The sequence below is a fragment of the Scomber scombrus genome, chromosome 19, assembly GCF_963691925.1.
Source record: "Scomber scombrus chromosome 19, fScoSco1.1, whole genome shotgun sequence".
Lineage (NCBI taxonomy): Eukaryota > Metazoa > Chordata > Actinopteri > Scombriformes > Scombridae > Scomber > Scomber scombrus.
In genome coordinates, this window is record NC_084988.1 from 8,673,349 (window position 1) to 8,693,042 (window position 19,694).

At 41.4% G+C, this 19,694-nt stretch overlaps 1 protein-coding gene across 1 annotated transcript in view; it reads right to left on the bottom strand.

The window, feature by feature from the left end:
* Positions 1 to 19,694, bottom strand: part of tnika (TRAF2 and NCK interacting kinase a) — a 61,073-nt gene that overhangs the window by 7,975 nt on the left and 33,404 nt on the right. Inside the window, exons 6-28 of the mRNA XM_062440039.1 lie at positions 18,579 to 18,669; positions 17,919 to 18,049; positions 17,773 to 17,827; positions 16,675 to 16,753; positions 16,049 to 16,224; positions 15,039 to 15,105; positions 14,713 to 14,911; positions 13,819 to 13,935; positions 12,869 to 12,955; positions 11,516 to 11,716; positions 7,076 to 7,240; positions 6,276 to 6,459; positions 6,184 to 6,230; positions 5,513 to 5,619; positions 4,942 to 5,089; positions 4,240 to 4,332; positions 3,999 to 4,022; positions 3,042 to 3,110; positions 1,383 to 1,489; positions 953 to 1,055; positions 627 to 773; positions 320 to 431; positions 2 to 172 (exon numbers count right to left, since the gene is read on the bottom strand). Of these exons, the coding sequence (XP_062296023.1) occupies positions 2 to 172; positions 320 to 431; positions 627 to 773; positions 953 to 1,055; positions 1,383 to 1,489; positions 3,042 to 3,110; positions 3,999 to 4,022; positions 4,240 to 4,332; positions 4,942 to 5,089; positions 5,513 to 5,619; positions 6,184 to 6,230; positions 6,276 to 6,459; positions 7,076 to 7,240; positions 11,516 to 11,716; positions 12,869 to 12,955; positions 13,819 to 13,935; positions 14,713 to 14,911; positions 15,039 to 15,105; positions 16,049 to 16,224; positions 16,675 to 16,753; positions 17,773 to 17,827; positions 17,919 to 18,049; positions 18,579 to 18,669 (2,680 nt within the window). The remainder of the gene's footprint in view (position 1; positions 173 to 319; positions 432 to 626; positions 774 to 952; positions 1,056 to 1,382; positions 1,490 to 3,041; positions 3,111 to 3,998; positions 4,023 to 4,239; positions 4,333 to 4,941; positions 5,090 to 5,512; positions 5,620 to 6,183; positions 6,231 to 6,275; positions 6,460 to 7,075; positions 7,241 to 11,515; positions 11,717 to 12,868; positions 12,956 to 13,818; positions 13,936 to 14,712; positions 14,912 to 15,038; positions 15,106 to 16,048; positions 16,225 to 16,674; positions 16,754 to 17,772; positions 17,828 to 17,918; positions 18,050 to 18,578; positions 18,670 to 19,694) is intronic.

Sequence of the window (19,694 nt, forward strand, 5' to 3'; positions counted from 1 at the left end):
CCCCAGAGTGCAGCACACAGGATCTCAGAGTTGAAGCGTTTCTTGTATTTGCGGATCTCTGGTGTGTCACTGTGGGGTCTGATGTTTGTTGGGTTGACGTTGACAACAGAGATCTTTCTGGCTTCATTTAGTCTGGCCTGCTCCTGCCTCATAAGTTCATTTGCAAACATGGCTGAGATACAAAAGAAGAAGAAAGAAAAGTGAAACACACACATGATTTGTTGTTTGTTGACACCTGTGCAGACATTACAGTTGGCTTTCCTACTACTGACGTTAAATATGTAAAATTTCAACCAAAGCTTCTCTATACTTTTCTTACCTGCTGCTGAGTTATCATTATCATCATCATCATCATCATCATTCGGGGAGGTTTGATAGACACGTGGATCAACAAATGGTGTGAAGGATGCTTTGGACCCACCCAAACCAAACTGTAAAACAGAAAATGTGAGCATTTACTTTGTAGCAGCCTAGATATGCTGTATAGACATACAGAAAATGCTGAATTTGTTTTTAAACTAGTTATTTCTTTGTTCCATGTGAATTTAGATCCTTTATTGCATTAATTCAACTTGTGTTTTATTTACAGCATGATATTTAGAATTGGGTGTTTTGGTGTGTCTGACCTCAGCCATGTCACCAAGTTCCTGCAGGGCTGTGGGTGTGGCTGAGGGAGAGTTGCTCTGCTGTAACAGGTCAGGGAGGTTACCATGGTTACTGTGATTCCCAAAGCCGTTACTCTCTGTGTGACCACCTCTCCTCCTCTCCTCTGCCTGAGAGTTGAGAGTTGAGAAATGAAATTTGAATAGAAAAATTAAAGATGAAGACTATATATATAGAATATATCGAGTTTGATGGTAGAATATAACCAAAAATAGTGTTTTCTCTGTGTGTTTACATTCTTTCATCTCTAAATCCATGTGACTTGTGTGTTTATGTGCACATTCATTACCTCTCTCATCACCAGAGTGCCGTCCTTCGAGCTATTATAGGCATCTCCCAGAGAGTCCTCTGTCAGCCCTCCGTACGACTCACTGCTACTCTGCATTGCTGGCCTGCAACACACACACACACACACACACACACACACACACACACACACACACACACACACACACACACACACACACACACACACACACACACACACACACACACACACACACACACACACACACACACACACACACACACACACACACACACACACACACACACACACAATTAATTTACAAAGCATTTCTTCCAAAACTATACTGACAGTCGTAGCACATATTTCAAAGACATGCATATCCCAACACAAATGAACACGACCAGTTAATACAAAATAAATTTAAAAAACACAGTCAGAGAAAGAAAAACAAAAACAGAGGAAGACTTACATGATGCGGGGGATGTCGCTAACAGCAACAGTCCCATCATGCCCCACTGTCTCCCCGTCCTCATCACTGCTCTCTGAATCATCACTGGAGGACGAGTAGTCTGTCACCTTTATCAGAACGCAATATGTACAAACAAAAACGTGATCATTAAATAAAGAGAACTGTTGAGAAACCTTCTGAAAATAGAACACTGAGACTAAAGGAGGGACTAATTACTGTTGTATCTAAATTACCCACCAATACACATGTGAATTTATGTGGACGCACACTTTCAAAATCTCAGTGTTCATACAGTGGAGAGGAATAATGAGTCAAATTAACTTAGATCTCACAATGTTTTTTCACTTTATCAGCTGTGTACCCCTCTCTGAATACAGCGTTCACTAAATGAGTAACAGCATCTCATATTTTTGTTTTTATTTTATATCCATTACTGTTGCTACAACATATGACGGCTTGTTTGGTGTTCACTTCCTGCAGCAGTATCTCCACTTCAGAACTGTCAAGGGTTTTTTTTTTTTACATTTGGAGTCTAATTTCCGCGTGTGATTTCTGTACATGCACACAGACAAGCAGTCTCATTGTTCTTTTATGGGGATTGGTGGGGCGTTTACGTGTGCTAATTAGGATCACCTGGCATGTACTTTCAACCTACAAGTACAACCTGATTAATCCGAATCAGAAAAGTATGAACAACTCTGCGGATTAAGAACACATCATAAATCTGAATAGACTTTCCTTAGAAAATTTTCCCTAGAATTTTCCACAGTAAAATTAAAGATGAGGTCAAAGAACAAATTCCTGATAACTGTTCTCTGGAATACTTATCAGGAATCTCTAAAAACAAAGGCAGATTTTGGCTGTGTCTGAAATCACTCCTCATTAAATATATAGTACCCTCTGTCATTGTATTTGCCTGTCTGAATGCTGTATACATATATCCACTATACAGTGCCCTCAAATATTCCATCATATAACAAAAAAGTGATGCCATGGCATGTACACTACTTTCTGCTAATAATTCCACAATGCAATGCTCCACATTTTAAGGATTTTTACATTTAGAGTCTTGCGCTCCACCCTCTTTACAGTTGATGGGGCATTACTGACTTCTTTTTAATTTCTTTATATGGTTTCTATGTGTGCAAAAAGGCATGAACAAGTATGTTGTTTAAGCATTTTTCCATGTAAATTTATCAGGAAAATCAAATTAAAGATGAGGTGAAAGAATAAATTGCTGATGACTGCAATCTGGATTGCACAACATTTATCAGGAATCTCTATAAACAAAAGCAGACTTTGTGTTGGACTTTCTTCACAAGTCTGTTTTGTTTATTTTGAATGTTTTTTTAAATCATTCTTGTCTGTCACAAGGATCTGTCATCTGGCTTATTTCCACAACCACTTTTATAACAAAGCTCTTACTATAGGTTTATTGTGTTTTCAACCACACTTATTTTAGGTGCAGGCCATGAACATGTCTGTGGTTTAAGAACACGTCATACATCTTATGTAGACTTTCCTTAGGGCATTGATAAGGATGATAAGGACTAAGTCTAAGACTAAGTCATAGCAGTTAAAAAAATACATAGTTTCCCTTTATTATTGTGACAAAAGAAACACATTTATCATATGTCATTATTATTAATGTCATCCTACCTTGACTGGAGGTCTGGTCCCCTCCTCCACCCTCAATTCTCTGAGTTCCTTAGCCAATGCACTTAGGTCCTGCAGAAAGAGACAGAAGAAGAGAGGAGCAAGAGGCAAAATTAGTTAGTTAATCTGTTCTCCATCATCAGTCTCATAACCTGAGAAGTGGGAGACCAAATCACATACAAGGATGAGGGGAGAATTCAGGGGCAAAGAGTAGGACAAACCATCAGCATCATGACAAGAGGACAACTGATTTGTTGCCACACAAAAATCAGGGACTATAAACATACAGTAGGTGTCCTGGAACAAAAGTGCTTATCTGAGGCCACTTTTTTTGCTTAGCAACAGTAAAATATTTATTTTGTGACACAGATCAGCACTTTTATTCACATTTTCAGAGCAAATATGTTGTACACGAGTCATAAGTAGAAAGAGGGACAAATAATGAGGCTTAGTGTGCTATTGGATTTCAGGATCAATCTGCACCCCCTCTACCAAACACCCCCATGCCAGCAGGCCTGTGGTCACTCCCTCCCCATTCAACCCAACTGATGGATCAGACCAAATCATGCGACGGGGGGAGGACCGTCATACACGGTGGGCTTACCAGCTCCTCCTGACCCGTAACCGTGACAACAGAGAAACAGGAAAAGAGATTCAGAGACTGCTCAGGTGTTTGGCAGTACAGGTTACACACACAGATCACACAACACATGCCTGTCTACACACAAACCTGCACAGGCACTCGTCTGCATACACTCTTTCAGGTATGTGTGTAGAAGCACACATGCATTGCCATCGCCATAACACCCTGATATTTAAAAGTTTTTTAAAAAATTAAGAGAAAAGTCATCTTCTTGTGAAGCCAACTAATTCCACCATGCCAGGGGGGGAAAGAGAGGCTCTGAAGATCGCGGCAAAGGAAAACCGGGGTAAAGGAAAGGGGACTTGAGTGTTACTAACCTCATCTATGGCTTTCTTATAGCTCTGAAGAATGGAAGGAGAAAGAGAGAGAGGCAGAGAAAGAGAGAACCAGATGAATAGCAGAAAAAAAGGAGAATAGGCCTGTAGAGGATTCCCAGAGAGGAGATTGCTCCCATAGAAAGTAAATGTGTGTGCGTGTGTGTGTGTGTGTGTGTGTGTGTGTGTGTGTGTGTGTGTGTGTGTGTGTGTGTGTGTGTGTGTGTGTGTGTGTGTGACTCACTGCAGGTCTGCTGGGTCTGGCTGATTCACGGCCCTCCTCCTGTTTGGGCTTTGCCTCCTGATTGGCTCCCGGAGGGGATCCTTCCTGCTTGGTTTGACCTATCAAACCGAACAAGGATGTTATTACACATTTGACCTAGATACATAATCAATCTTAATGAGAATCACCAAAAAAGACGGGTTCCAAAGCTGTTTGTCTAAAAGGTTTCAAACTAAATTTGTCTGAAGATATTGTGAAAATGTTGTATTTGATACCAGTTTGTATTTTGGCGACATTGACTGTCAACCTTATTGCAAAATGAAACAACATGAAGGAAAATCTGCCCTATCATACATCAACCATGTGTTTGTCAGGGGGAGATCCATGCATATTTTAGATATCCCTCTGGCCTGTTGTTTGACACATTGCTCTATGCCCCTCTCTATCTCCCTCTCTCATTTCCTCTCTTCTATCTCCCTGGAGGCTGAGAGTAACAGGGCACATCAGACAGGTTGATCAGAGCAGAACTGCAACTGACAATTTCCCGCTGATAGCCTCTGAAACCCGCTGAAGCCCTGTGAGTGTATGTGTTTGTGTAGTTCACCATTTGCATACTGTCACTGTTGCATACATTGCTTACATGTGAGTTTTTCAGTGTATTTGCTCATTTATGTCTGTTTTCATTTTATGTATGTATATGAGTTAATGAGAGTAGTTTTGTATGTTTGAGAGTTTTTGAGTGCGCGCTTTTGTACCTCGCCTCTCGGCTGAGCCTCCCTGAGATGAAGGGGAGGATGATGATGATGAGTTGGAGGAGGTTCTTTGCAGCATGGCGTCCAGAGAGAGCTCTGAGCGTCGCAGGTCTGGGTTACTGAAAAAGGAGAAATTGTTTTTTCACTCACTACCAATTCTTTATTAATAAAAAAGCATGTATATAATACAGATGTATGAGTTATAGGATTGCAATGTTTTAATAAGCTTGAAATAATCTTTGGCATCTTCTGCAATGTCAGAACACAATCGATGCAGCATGGTGGAAGTTCTGCTAAGCAATGTTGAAATTTTATCTAATTTAACACCTGTAGCAATATTTGGTAACACTACACATCAGCACTTTTTTGTAATGACAGTGAATTTGTTAAAACATAACAGCAAAAGAGAAAGAAAAGTTAAAAAAGCCAAAATGATTGTGCTTAAATAACGTATGTTAAATGGCCCAAAGGAGACTGTAAAAGTGTCTTCAGATATTTAAGTTAGACTTTAGAGGTGCACAGCGTGCTAATATGAGTTTTACCTAGCCCGGATGAGCTGAGAACCCGTGCGAGGTCCCAGACCCACTCCTCCGTTAGGGGAGTTCTTCCTGACCAGGGCTGGGGAGATGGAAGTGGTCCTCTGAGGGACCTGAACACACAAACAAGATCACCACAGATTAATATATCTGTGTGGTTGTATGGTAAAACACAAAGACCAGCACATTTAACTGTGGGTGTTGACACTCCAACCTCTCTGCAACTTGCAGTTTTTTACACCTGTCCTGGTTAACAATGTGAACAAAGCCAAGATTAAGGTAAATGTGTGGGAAATAACATGTTATCAGTCATTTTTGTGTTGTCAGGTATGAAAGTCAAAAGCATTTTTCAGCATTAAATATGTTATTTGCATGATGAGGGTTTTGTTTATCTTTGCGTTGGATGTAAATAGCATGTGTACATAAAATGTACAAGGATGCAAAAGCATACACTACACTAAACATGCACTAAACATTAAAGCTATAGTAAAATGTAAAACCAACAATGAATACAACTTCAATAGAGCATACAAACAGTACTGCTGAGATCCAGAGCAATAACAATACTTTTCATAGAAAGACATAAAACATTATATAAACAATATATATTAAAATAGTTGTAAACCAAAACAAATCTATACATCATCAGTGATGGTGTGCCTTTATGATTCTCAGACCTTTGGTGGGATATCCTCCTCTCTTAGCCAGGCGGTTCTGTCCCGATCTTTGTCCCTTTCCCGTTCCCGATCTCGTTCCCGCTCCTCCCTGCCTGTGATACGCAGCGGTTGGGGTGCCGGTGTGTCAGAGGTGGGGTCAGAGTTCTGACGGGGCATCTCAGGTCTGGGGGAGCCCACGCTGATGCCCTCACTCAGAGCTGTACCTGTCTGGTCCTGCAGTGACTGAGAGCCAGACATGGAGCTAGAGTGGGTTTTCACTGGAACCAGATGAGCCATCTGTGGGACAGAAAAAGACAGAAAAAGAGGGAGAGATGAAGGGAGCGAGTTGGGTGTATGGGAGGAAGTTGTAGGTTGGTGGGGACAGAGAGGGAAAAAATTAAGAAAAGGGAGACAAGATGGTAGAAATGATGCATGGAAAAAGTTGAAGAGAAAGCAAATGTTATGGTGAAGAAGGAAAGAATGGAGAAACAGAAGAAGATTAAAAGGTAGAGGTAAACAATGAAGAAATGGGGACAATGTGATTGAGGAGAAATGAAAGGAAAGAAAAAGGTCAGTTAGAGGGGAGGGAGAGGAAAGGAGACAGAGATAGCAGAATAGGGGAAGAGAGTAGATTAGGAAATTAAAGAAAAGGTGAAAATGGATATTTGTAGGGAAAGAAAGGACAACAACAGAAAGTGGATTGAGATTTTAAAAAAGGAGGATAGAAAGAGGAAAGGCAGTAAGGAGGGAGAAAGATATATGAAAGAGTTAGGCTGACTGTAATGGAGGCATGAACTATTTAAAAAAGGGATACACAGAGGTTTGTGATCTTTTTGAGTTTGGAAATCACTAGTAAATACATCAATCACTCAGAAGCCTTCTTTTGTACACAAACACACACACACACACACACCTGTGGTTCGATGGAACGGTGGATGGGTGGGGTGCGGGCGGGCTGCATGCCCCCGCTGCTGAAGGACTCTGAGCGGGGAGGGAGGGAGGGGTCGGAGATGCGGTTGGACAATTTGTGCTGCAGTGCTGGAGAACTCTGTCTGTTCAGCTTAGATCGCTCCTCCACCTGGGACAGGTCACATACCACTGTCACTCACAGTCCAACACGCAGAACAACTAATCACCACTCTTGTACCACTACAAGTTATTGCCACCCGAAGCACCCCTGCAAGCCACCAGACAACCTAAACATCGCTCAACTCTGTGGGACAACTCTGTGTAACTGACCTGAATAAACATTGATGTTTGCATAAGGAACGGATTAGTACTATTATTAGTAATATGAATTTTCATTCCTTTTGTTTTAGTGTTTTAGTTCTAGTACTGTTTTAATGTTCATGACTCACAAATTCACTGCTGAGGGATTCAGTGAAAGCCTTGCTTTGCATGTCATAGCCTGTCTCAACGGCCTCTTATGTGTTGTTGCAGTAAATCCTGAAAACTGACAGGTTTATAGTTGAATGTGGCACACAACGTTTTGTTTGGGAAATTGGTTCTTTATTTGTCTATGCATATCTCCATGTCCCATATACAGTTGAGGAATAAGAGCATCTGATGGCTGTGCATGGGGAAAGGTCAAGAATAATCCCTAATCTCCTTTAGCAGACACCACATTCAAACCTAAATCAAGGATTTGAGCACATGCGAAGATGTGCACTGACAGCGTGTGCACACATGAGAAACCATGTCTAATTGTTTGTGTACATGAGAGTTTCTGCAACTGTTTCCACTGACTTGTGGGAGTGTGTGTGTTCTTCAATGCTATACCAAATATCTGTGTGCCAGGAAGGCAGAAAGCTCCTCTTGCCAATGTAATCAGATTATCAGATTATCTGCTATGCAGTGAGAGAGGCCTCCGAGGAATGCTTCCCAGATCCCAAATCACACTTTTCCACTCCGAACAATCCACTCAATGATCCGTGGAGGTTTGAGTCATGGCTCAGCAGGGCATAGTGTCAATAGTCCCCAGGTAAACAAGCATGTGCAATGAGAACTATACCCTTTGGAGACTTTTTCTGTAATTCCACATGAGCTCATAATCTAGTAGGATTATTCAAGATTATGACCTGGGTCAGAACAACTATGCATCACTCGTGTCATTCTTCAAATCTTTGCTAGTTGCCTGCTAGGGAGTCATCTATATTGAGGCAACTGGTGGTGTAAACTCAAAATAAAAAAAAAACAGTTTTTCCAGCAGGTTAGTCATTCATTTGGGGTAAAAGGCAGCTAAACAAATGTAGACGGATAGTAATTAACTACGGAGAACCAATGGAAAAGAAACATATACTGTAGGTCTATACAGAGATTCAAGAAAAGTACTGCTGGGATCGAAGTCAGCTCTTTAGAGTTTGATCTGTAGAAGCAGTCAGAGGTTAGCGTGAACTTCAACTGACCTACAAGAGAGTTATAGTTTACTATTAAGAGAAAATCTCTTCACAGAGGAAAAACCTTTTGGATGCTGCTGCTTATTTCTTCAAACTTTGTCTATTAATTATTTTTGTTTTGCTCCAGTCTACCATCCAAAAGCTCTTTCCTACTATGGCAGATATTTTAAGAGGTAAAACAGAGCACTGAAGGAAGTTAATTTCGACCACTGCTGCATCTACACTAAGAAAGGACAAGGAAAAAGATGAATGAAAGTAGTTGGAGGAGAGAGTGCATCCACTGAGGATCCAGGTTTGCTAGAAGGATTCCACCACCACTTGGCCAGCGCCCATCACCAAGCTGGGAGATCATTGACTGGTTAACTGACCTAAAAAAAGCTGGGATGGGTGGGTTTCCCAGATGACATCATCACCAGTATGTGGGGGGGGGGGGGGGGGTTGAGGTCAGGTTGCTAAGCTACCAAGGGATCAGGATGATAACAAACTGTCCCTGAACAATAACCCTCTTCTCTGGATCTCAGTCCCAGTAGATAATATTTTCTGAAGAAATTAAAACAATTCCAGTATACAGTATGTGCATTGGTATTAAGGTATTATGTACAATATGTGTGCATGTTCTTGTACATCTATCTTTGTGGAGACTAATTTGTCTTTTAGACCTTGACATAGTACATTTTTTACAAAAGTGAGAACATATTTGCCTCTTTTTCACAGTGACCTGTTAAATTCATATTTATCAGTTTTGATATATAGCTAGGTGGACTGGGTACATTTTCAGGCTATAGTGTTGTGTTTAAAGGACGACTCCATCTGCATTTTTTCCACATTATTCAAATGGCAATGGCCACAGCTGTTACCAAAAAACAGTGATGTTTATAAATGCGCAGGACAGAGCAGAGGGACAGACAGCTGCTAAATGTTGGGAACTCTGGAGGAGAGAGTCGGGAACAGAGACTCGAGTTACATGGATTTTGCTCAGATCTGGAGCCATTTACTGGTGGGAGGAGAGCTCAAGAGTTTATTTTTTAAACTTTGAGCATCATCAAATAAATGTGTGTACCAAAACTTTCATGTGGTATCAACCAGTACTAAATACACACAAAAATGTGTTAAGATTGGGGTCAGGGGCTAGAAAATTAGTTCAATCACAAATATAGATGTACAAACGTATGTGTGTGTGTGTTATTATATAAATAGCTTTGGAGAAGTGTCTAACACTCTGCTCCAACAGATCTGATGTAGATCTGGTTCTGGGATCCAAAGGGAGAGCCATAGGGAGAGCCATAGGGAGAGCCATAGGGGGAGCAATGAGGAGTAGAGGCAGGTGAGATTAGGTGGAGAAAGGGGGTCTGGCCAGGCAACTGGAGGAGAGGTGGAAAAGATTTGTGGGCCATGTTGAACACATGGTTTTCAGGAGAGATTGAAGGGGAAGGGGTACTGGTAGAGCTTGGGGATGTGGATAAGCAGGTAGATGAGGTTTGTGGAGAGGTGTAAGGGGAAAGGCCCAACCAAGGAAGTGGACTGTTTGGAGTCTTGGATACCAAGCATTCAGAGGAGCGACTACTCATTAGATTGCTTGCATCCATCCTTGCATTTGCTGGGGCAGAATTGCTAAGGTCACACGAAGAAGAGCTACTTCTAATTGCATTCTGCATTCTGCCACTGAATCTCTCATTCCTTCTGCCCCTATCAGAAAAATGGCAACGGTTTTGATTGTTATCAGGGACTTTGAGCAGAATACAACTGTTGGACACAGGTGAGTAGGAGTTCCTCCCTCTTTGTAGGGCGGAGTGGAGAGCATTTCCAGGGAGGGATTGAGAGAGGGGGTCAATGAAGTCACATGGTGTGACCTCCCAGTCCGAGGGCACCATAAGGTTCTCGTGGCTGAGAGCTGGCCTCATCTCTTTTCTCCACCCTCCCTGATACTCTAGTTCTACATCTACATCTATTCTATAGCAGGGTAAGTGCGGCCTGCTGTGAGTACGGTCACTAACCAGTTTGATTGCAGTGATGGGCACAGGGTTAGGTCCAGACTGAGGTTTCTGGGCCTGTCCTGGGGACTGAGGTTGAGACTGATGGGAGCTGTTGGTCTGCAGACAATAGACCCTGGATGGCAGCCTGACTAGGAGCTGAGAGGGGCCTGTCTCTAGGCTTCTCTTTCTGATTACTTGGCCCCAGAGGATAAGGGTTGGATACTGGATTAGGCTGACTGATTGGCCCTTGCCTGGAATGCTCTTTCTGGCTCTTACTAGGTCCCTTACTAGGCCCTTGGCCAGCAGCTTGGTTGTGTTCCTGAATGGGCCCTGGGCTGCGGCCCCTCTGACTAAGTTTCTGAGCCCTAAACTCTCGGACCTGCTGGCTTATCTCCTGCTTAAGCCCAGGATCTAGCGGCTCCCCGGGATCTAGTGAAATATTGATATGGGGGAGGTGGGCAGAGAGGAGCTGGGCAGCATGGGATGGGGTTCGTTTAGGGGCCTGAGCTCTGGGTTGGCCATGGGAAGCAGAGGATGAAGCTGGTTGGTTGAATGACTGGTGATGTCGTAGCTGGGAGCGGGGTGGGTTACCGTGAGCATGCAGCTGCTTCGGGACCTAGGAGTCAGAGTCAGAGGTAGGTGAGCAAAAAAACCAACACAAACATAAAAGATATCACAGTGTGATTATCAAAGCAGAATTGTTAATTCCCAAGTATCTTCAGGGTCTAAAAAATATGTTTATGAGTGGGATCCCCCCATTTCTTCACAGGAACTTCACAGGACTGCTGCTTCAAATAAGACCTGTTGAATATGTTATTACTAGAACACAAGAAGGCCACTGGGTGTAATGTACATAAGGGCTGACAAGCAGATGCTTTTACTCACCCATGAAAGGTAAATTTCACATTTTGGAAAGAAACACATTACATATTCACACATCTTAATGCATGTTTGTGTATGTCTGTCATGCATGTTGTGATATACCTCTTTAGCCCAGGCTGGCTTGTCAGTAGGATTGATGACGTCTTTGTAGTGGTAAAGCGGTTTCTTCTCTGCTTGCCTACCCTCCTGCTGTTGTTGCTGCTGCTGCTGTTGTAGAGACACCAGGTAGGCTCTCTCCTGCTGGAGCTGCCTCTGTAGCCGTTCTGCCTGCCGCTGCTCCTCTACCTGCTTACGCTTGTACTCCTGGAGAGAGAAAAGAAGAGGTAGTATGGGGAGGAGAAAATGAGTGAATGACAGGAAAAGAAAACAGAAAGAGAATGACGGTGGAAAAAAAAAGATAAAAGGGAAAACAAAAGTAGAGAAAGAAACACAGGGAGACAGAAATCAATACCAAAACAGGTGAGTTATTATTAATATTAATTTTCAACCCGTTTAATAATTAGCAGAAAATAATAGCAGTAAATACCGGTAATTCTTGGTATCTATTATAACTTGCCAGATAGGTGGCATTCACTGCTTAGGATAACTTGTAAATAGTTACAATTGGAACTTGGTGTAATTTGCAGGAGGCTAAACTGTTCTGTTTTATGTGTATTTGCAAATGCTGTCACCAATGCCAAATTCAGGTCATGCATTCACAAATGAACTAATAAACATATTGACAACTGGGATCACGTAGATGGAACAAGAACACACGTTTCACGATTAAAATCACAATTTCAAGGCTGATAATGGATAATGTAGACTAGGATATCATCAGACAAAAGGATTTGGCATGAGACAAGGGAAAGGAAGGTAGGTAGTGTAGGAAGGGAAGTAGGGATCAAGGCAGGAAGGATGGCAGTATGAAGGGAGGACACATCCCTGGGGTTCTGTGGAGTTTTGTAAGGATTGGATCTCAAAAGTTTTCCTTCAAGGCTGAAAAGGTCTCTTTAAATAGGGTGCAAAGAGCAGTGGATAAATATTTTATGACATAATGTGATTTCTAACACTAACTAACACAGCACAAAGCTGTTACAGACTGGGGCGCTCTGTGGAAAACAACTATGTCCTATTTTTAATCCTGGATGTTTTCACTTTGTGTGGGCCAAAATAATTGAGGTGGACTAAACTGTTTTTCCATCCTCTTGGGAACTCTCAGAGATCCAGCCAAATTAAGTTCTGTTCATGCAAACGCTGACATGAAGACATCCAACACAAGCATTAGATATGAGCAATACATTGTTTCAGCATTATGTTTTTTCAAAAATCTTTAGTTAACAGGTAGAGTGACTCAAGACTGTGGATTCCCTCACAGTTCTTCTATACAACTATCACTCAGGTGCATGCAGTGAGGATGGGGGGCCACACAGCACAGTTGGGGAGCAGTGGTAGCACGTGGAGGGCTATGGTTACCAGCAGTAATGCCTGTTCTTGTAGTAGTTGCTGCTGGAGAATCTCTAACTGCCTCTGTTCCTCTTCCAGCTGTCTACGGATATACTCCTGAGCAGCGTGTAGGCACAAGAACATAGTAGTAGATTGAGAGAAAAATCAGGAAATCTAAGCATCCAAATAAAGGCAGAGCGAGAAAGAGAAAATGAGAAGATAATCTCCTGAGATGGCTGTGAATGAGGAGGGAAGATGAGAATCAGAAGCTAGAAGAAGAGAAGGAGACCGTATTCTCAAACAATTGTAGTATATTACAAAGGAAACAATGATAAAGAGACATAGAAAAAAACAGATTTGAGGATATTTTTCTGAGACGTACAGGGAGAGCAACAGAGCGGAGCAGGACAGACAAAAAAACAAAAAACAGACCAGAATAAGTTCATAAGAGGACAAGAGAAAAAAAAATTGCCAAATAAAATAGGAACGCTGAGCAGCTTCTGGATTTTTTGTTTTGTTTGTTTTTTAATTCAGGCAATCAACTAACTAGCTTTAAATCCAACTCATAGAATCACACATTTTATCAATATTGGCAACATTTAAGATGTTGCAATATAATATGATTATGAGGATGTCCAAGAGATGGACATAATCAGAGAGGAGAAGGAGGTAGTCTTTAGGACATTGCATGCAAGCAAGATTCATGACCAGTAATAGAATAAATCAGATTAAAATTGTCCAAGCTCCATGTGTCTGAAACTATAAACCCCCTCCCACAGAGAAAAATCATCACTGAGGTAATTCAAGGAGACAAGTGACTGTGAGTGACTCAGAAAAGACAGAAAGAAGAGACAGAAAATGGACTATAATTTAAGATTCTAGTTTCAATGTTTGCATCATTAGGTTGCACATAGCAGTAGCATCATACTGCCTGTCTACATATCTGTATCTGTTTAGAATATAAAAGCAAATGTATAAACCTGTTCTCTCTCTGCATGCCTCCTCTCCTCCTCTCTGCGGAGCTGCTCCATTTCCTCGTAGCGTCTCCTCTGTTCCCGCTCATGCTGTTTCCTCAGCTCACGCTCTCGCTGTTGCTGCTGTCAGGAGAACAGAAGCACGAGAAGGACGGAACCTCATCAGGTCATACAATAGACTTTGTATTTCCACAGCAATTCAAAAATCAAATACATTTCTTACATTTCACGATTTCTACAGTAGCTCTTGGCTTAAATAAAGGGAGATATCGTGATAGTACATCCACACAGGATACAAATGCTTTACTTTCATATGTGCACAAACACACATGCATTTGCTCACACATGCTCACAGACACACAACTTGGCCCAGAGTGGAGTGGTCATGTCAGTTGAGTTGAGTCATGGTGCTTAGCCGTGCATTGGGAGGCAAACCCTGGTGGGAACCCAGAGAAAGCGCACAGATTATGGGCTAAGGATTTCCTTCTGTAAGCCTGCTCTCTGGAACTAAGAGAAGGACACTGGGGAAAGTCTGTGTGCGTACATGTGTGTGTGTGTCTACACATGGTGAATCTACAGTTTTGTTGGTTTGAACATCCAGAATTGAGATTAATTATGGCTGAAAATACATGGTTCAAATGAGAGAGAATGGAGAGCCCAACACAGGGTTTATTTTATTATTTTGGTGTGTGAATGTATTAACAGCAGCTGAATTATATATGTAGTTATTTCAAAATGACTAGTGATAATTTTCGGTGATTAAAAATGTACCTGAATTTATCTGAATGACCCTATCTGATGTAATCCCCATAGGTAAACCTGGGCAATCCATCCTAAAATCATACATACTCATACAAAGGTCATGGTTAAAGCTGCCCCCTTAAACTTCTTCCTGCTTACTTCCTCCAGCCGCTTCCTCTGCTCCTTCTGCTCCTCAATGCGTTTCTGTCTTTCGGCCAACAGTAAGCGCTTGTGCTCCTCGTTCTGCTGTTGCTCTAGCTGCTGCCGCCGCTGCGCCTCCGAGCGCTCCTTATTGGCCAGCTGGAGGCGCAGGAAGTCCCGCCTCAGGGTTGACTCACCGGGGATGTTGATGATAGAGCTGGAAACAGATCAGCGAGCGGGAAGGATAGTGAATTGCTGAAGGAATGTCAAACAATTTTTTGGAAAAAAAAAAGTTGCCCAATATGTTTTTATGTGTATACATGCACATATGTGAGGACACTGACCTTGGTTCACCCATTTCTCTTTCTTCATCCTCTTCTTCACTGCCACTGTACTCGTACTCTGTCTCATCTGATGCAGAAAAAAAAGGAGAAAATAAAGAGAGAATAAAATAAAAGCGAGTGAGGTGATAACCAGCAGAGAGCAAAGCCATTCTACTTTACAGTGGGCATTTTTCACTTGAACTACCTTTGTTCATTACTAAACTGCTCACGATTTTGACATTCCCAGGTCCTCACTCCTTCAAGGCACTTTCTTTTAGCCGTTTTGAATAAGAGTATAAATTGTAATTTTACTGTGTGTAGCGAGGTGGAGAACATTAGCTCGGAGCTCTTTCAGTCAAACGGGGCTTAAAGCAAAAGGGTAGCACAAGAGGCTCGGCTCTTCCCGAGACACATCCGCATGGACCTGTCGTCCGAATGTGATAAAAGCGACAGCTGCAGAAAGTCACTGCCTCACAATGACAAGACATTTCTATACATCATTGCGACGTCCGCCCCGAAGTATGTTGTTTCTTGAAGCGGTTAATGTGGTTCTTACTGGCGCAGCTCTGTGTGCGAATGTCAGTCTATCACTCAGATGGAGTGTGTATTCGTATGTCATGGTGGAGTGGAGTAGAAGTCTGTCACTGTTATTTCTCGCTCTGCTGAAATCCATGAATGTGACATGTGTGTCAGAATTTGTGTTAGTGTGTAAATCTGAAAGCGTTCACATCTCACTCTTGCAGCTGTATTTTTTCAACATACCGCTTGTTGCTTGTGTGTATTTAGGTGTGTTTCTGTGTGTGACAGAGCATTTCAGCTACACACTGACTGCAATGGGTGGGTAATGGGGTGTTCCTATTGGCTTTGGAGCCAAGCTTTGGTGCCACATAATACAAAAAAATATTTTGAGTAAGAAGCACTAATCATCTATCAAGCGTAACAACTTAATTAAACTGTCGCCATGTGTGCATACATCTACTGTATATGTTTAGATCCATATGTACACATCTTCAGCACATGTTCTTCCTCACCCCTCTCTCCTCTCTTCTTCTTGGTGCGGTCGATGTGGTCCTTCAGCTGGATGCGGACCTGCCTTTCGTTTGGCAGGTCTCTGATGAAAGGGTGTTTGAGGAGCTGCTCTGTGCTGGGTCTCTGGCCGTGGCTCTTCACCAGACAGCTCTCTATGAATGATTGGAACTTCTTCGACCTGAAACCATACACACACACAAAAACAAAAAATATATACATGAGAAACCCACAGTAAATGCATGTACAATACATATTGTAGTGAGCAACGAATATCCAAGGAATTAATAAATAAAGCCTTTTTACAGATATGGACCTTTTTTTTTTTACCTGTGATAATTGTTCTGGTAAGGATACATTGGGTACCATTTTAACTATTCATTATAATCTTCTGTAATACATTGAACAACATTTCAAATAAAAAAAAGACAAACTTAAAGAGAATATAAAAAAATAATAAAATAAAAAAGTTTCTAGACTGTATTTATCAATCCATTTATCTTTACATAAACTAAATGTAAATGCTCAATAGTAACATTTCCAATACAATTCATTTCTGGACTCTTTTCACTGCTTTTAATAGTGAGCGCAAATGTGCACAGCAAGTGTAGATATCACGATACACACTCACCATTTCTTTGACTTGAGTCTGGGAGCTGGGTTGCGTGGGATAAGGAAGAGGGCTCTCATGGGGTGCATGTCACACAGCGCTAAAGAGTCAGATACGGGTGAGTTAGGGTGAATGTTTCTAGGTAATAGTACTAAACATTATCATGGCATATAGTCAAAGCCAACTGGAATTAGCCCTCAGCTGATCAATATATGCTGTCGATACTGATAACAATCTGTGCTTTACATACACACACACACACACACACACACACACACACACACACACACACACACACACACACACACCTACAGTGTATTTTCTTCTTATCGAATGCCTATGCTGGTGAAACATCTTAATAAAGACCATGTAGCCAAAATGGGCCTACTATAACATTTTGTTATTCAGGTTCTTTAATACCCAAACTTCATTTTTTTCAAACCTTGCTTAACTAGTGTTCAGCTAAAAATGTTAGCCCAAATAAAATAAAAGACATAAAGGTTTTGGATGGATTATTTCCTCGCCTTCATTTCGTCCTATGTGTGCAGGATGACTGCCAGTTTTCATCAACTGCTGGCATAAAGCACACACTGAGATGTTCTTTTCCAGCTGGAAGTCTTTTTTAAATCTCTGCATGGGTATTAAAAAAATAAACAAAACACAAGGATAGAACAGAGCAACCTTGACAAAACTAAATAATGTCCTTTAGGTCTACTGTGATTAATGACCAACTGTAGCTTGTGCAACTTTACACCTAGAAGTTGCTTTTTTTAATTAACCATAATTAATAGGAGGGAGAAAAAAGTCTTGCTGCCTCCAATTACAGCAACCATGTGCAAGCACCTCTAGGAATAAGAAAATAAATAGACAAAAGAGGAAACACCAGCATTATCTTTTTTTTCTTTTTGGGCAGCAGCCCAGAGATCTGACAACAAATTTTATATCAGTTGCTTGGCCTTCATTAAAAATATGGCTTAAGATGTGTTGCACTGGCCTGAGTTGAAAAATGATCTGCCACTGATTACAGTGATCTACTGTAGTAACACTGAGAAATGATGTGTAGCAGAGAATGTAGGTTAAGATGTAGGTTAAGATGTAGGTTATTGACTGGGTACGTACGTGGTGCTCCTTCAGCCATCTCTATTGCTGTGATCCCCAATGACCATAAATCACTCTGCAGTGAAAGAGACACAGTGCATAAATACTCAAGGCAATCAACAAAAGGCACAAGATATCTGCAGAGGAGGAGGAGTATGTTGAAGCACCTTGAAGTCGTATGTGGCGTCGGGGTTCTCGTCACAGGCGATGACCTCTGGTGCCATCCAATATGGCGTCCCGATAAATGTGTTCCTCCTTCCGACAGTTCTGTCCAACTGGGCCGAAACACCAAAGTCCACTACAGGTAAATGCAAAAACACACAAAATATGTCAGGGCATAGTGTACAGCATATTTTAATGTGGGGTTTATGTATGTTTTCCACCGTGTATGTTTGTTTTTGTGTGTCTGTGTCTGTGTGTGTGTGTGTGTGTGTGTGTGTGTGTGTGTGTGTGTGTGCATGCATGCGTGCGTTCATTCGTGCGTGCGTGTGTGTGAGTGACTGAATCAACCAGTAGGCTTTACTGAATTTCATAATGGACTCTATACAGGAAAGAATTACCCAACCTGCAATAACTTGCCTGTTTTACAAACACTACAACACAAACACACACTTTATAATTCCCTCCGCACTGACCTGAGAGAGAGAGAGAGAGAGAGCGAGAGAGAGAGAGAGAGAGAGAGATGAGTAGGCTGTATTCAGCATAAAAGGAAGAAAAGCCTCACAAACACACACATACAGAACTCTGAGCCATCTGAAACTTTATACCTCCTACTGCCCCACAGTCGTAAAGCTTTTTTGTCAAGCAGGGTTAGATGACAGACTGACCTAGTTTGACCTCTGCGTTCTCAGTCAGCAGGACGTTCTGTCCCTTGATGTCTCTGTGGATGACCTTGTGCTGATGGAGATGAGTCAGACCCTGCAGACAGCGACACAGACACACTGTGAAGGACAGCCACTGCAGCAATGAGCCAAGTCAAGATTATCAATATTGCTATATAAGGAACTCTTTTGTTTTTGCAACAGCATGTGGTGGTAGTAGTTTTTTTGTAGGAGCAAAAAAACCCAATCTGAAGAACATCACTTACTATTGAACATTATTTACTATTCCTGACATAACCTTTTTTCTAATATTGTATCATTTCGTCAGTAAAATCAACCAACCAACTATTCATCACATAGGAAAAAAAGTTAAATTCTGGCATATTGTCTCCATCTTTTATTAAGAATTAATTTTATTAGATTCATGAGATGTTTGCTCTTGCAAGCATAATCACATTTACACATACTGTAGTATGGCTAAACTGTTCAATAAATCCAAACTGAAATATAATAATGTGTACTAAGTATTTATGATTAGCCAATTTATGCTCTCATAATTATTTTAATATAACCTCTTGTTTTGACTGTAAACTGACTGAAATAAAAGGCTAAATACTGAGAATTGGGAGACAGTTGAGAGACTGAGACAGTAAATTTTTTTAAAAGGAACAGGGGGATAGAAAAGAGAGAAACAGAGAAATAAAGAAATACAGAAAATCTGAAGACAGCCAAAAGGGAAGAAGAGAGAGGGTCAAACACAGACAGGGTTGAGATGAGGGTTGAGAAAAGAAATAAAAGTGGATCAAAGGAAATAGTCGCCTCAGTTCAGAGCAGCATGATGTATAACTGACAATATGTAGTGATGTTGCTGCTCTCTGTTTGAGGCTGTAGCCCTCGGCACAAAAACGCACAATAATAGATACAGTAGTGGGAGAATGTGAGTGGGAGAATGAGTAAGCTTTCCTGGGAAGATTCAATTCATGCGTTCAATTCAATTCATCAGTTTAAAACACAGACTTCATGAGATACAAAAAACTGGGGATCCCTATCAGAGTACCAGGTCTGTGTCAAAAATAAAATGCTGTGATGAACACTTAATTGAGAATGAATGAGAGAATAAAA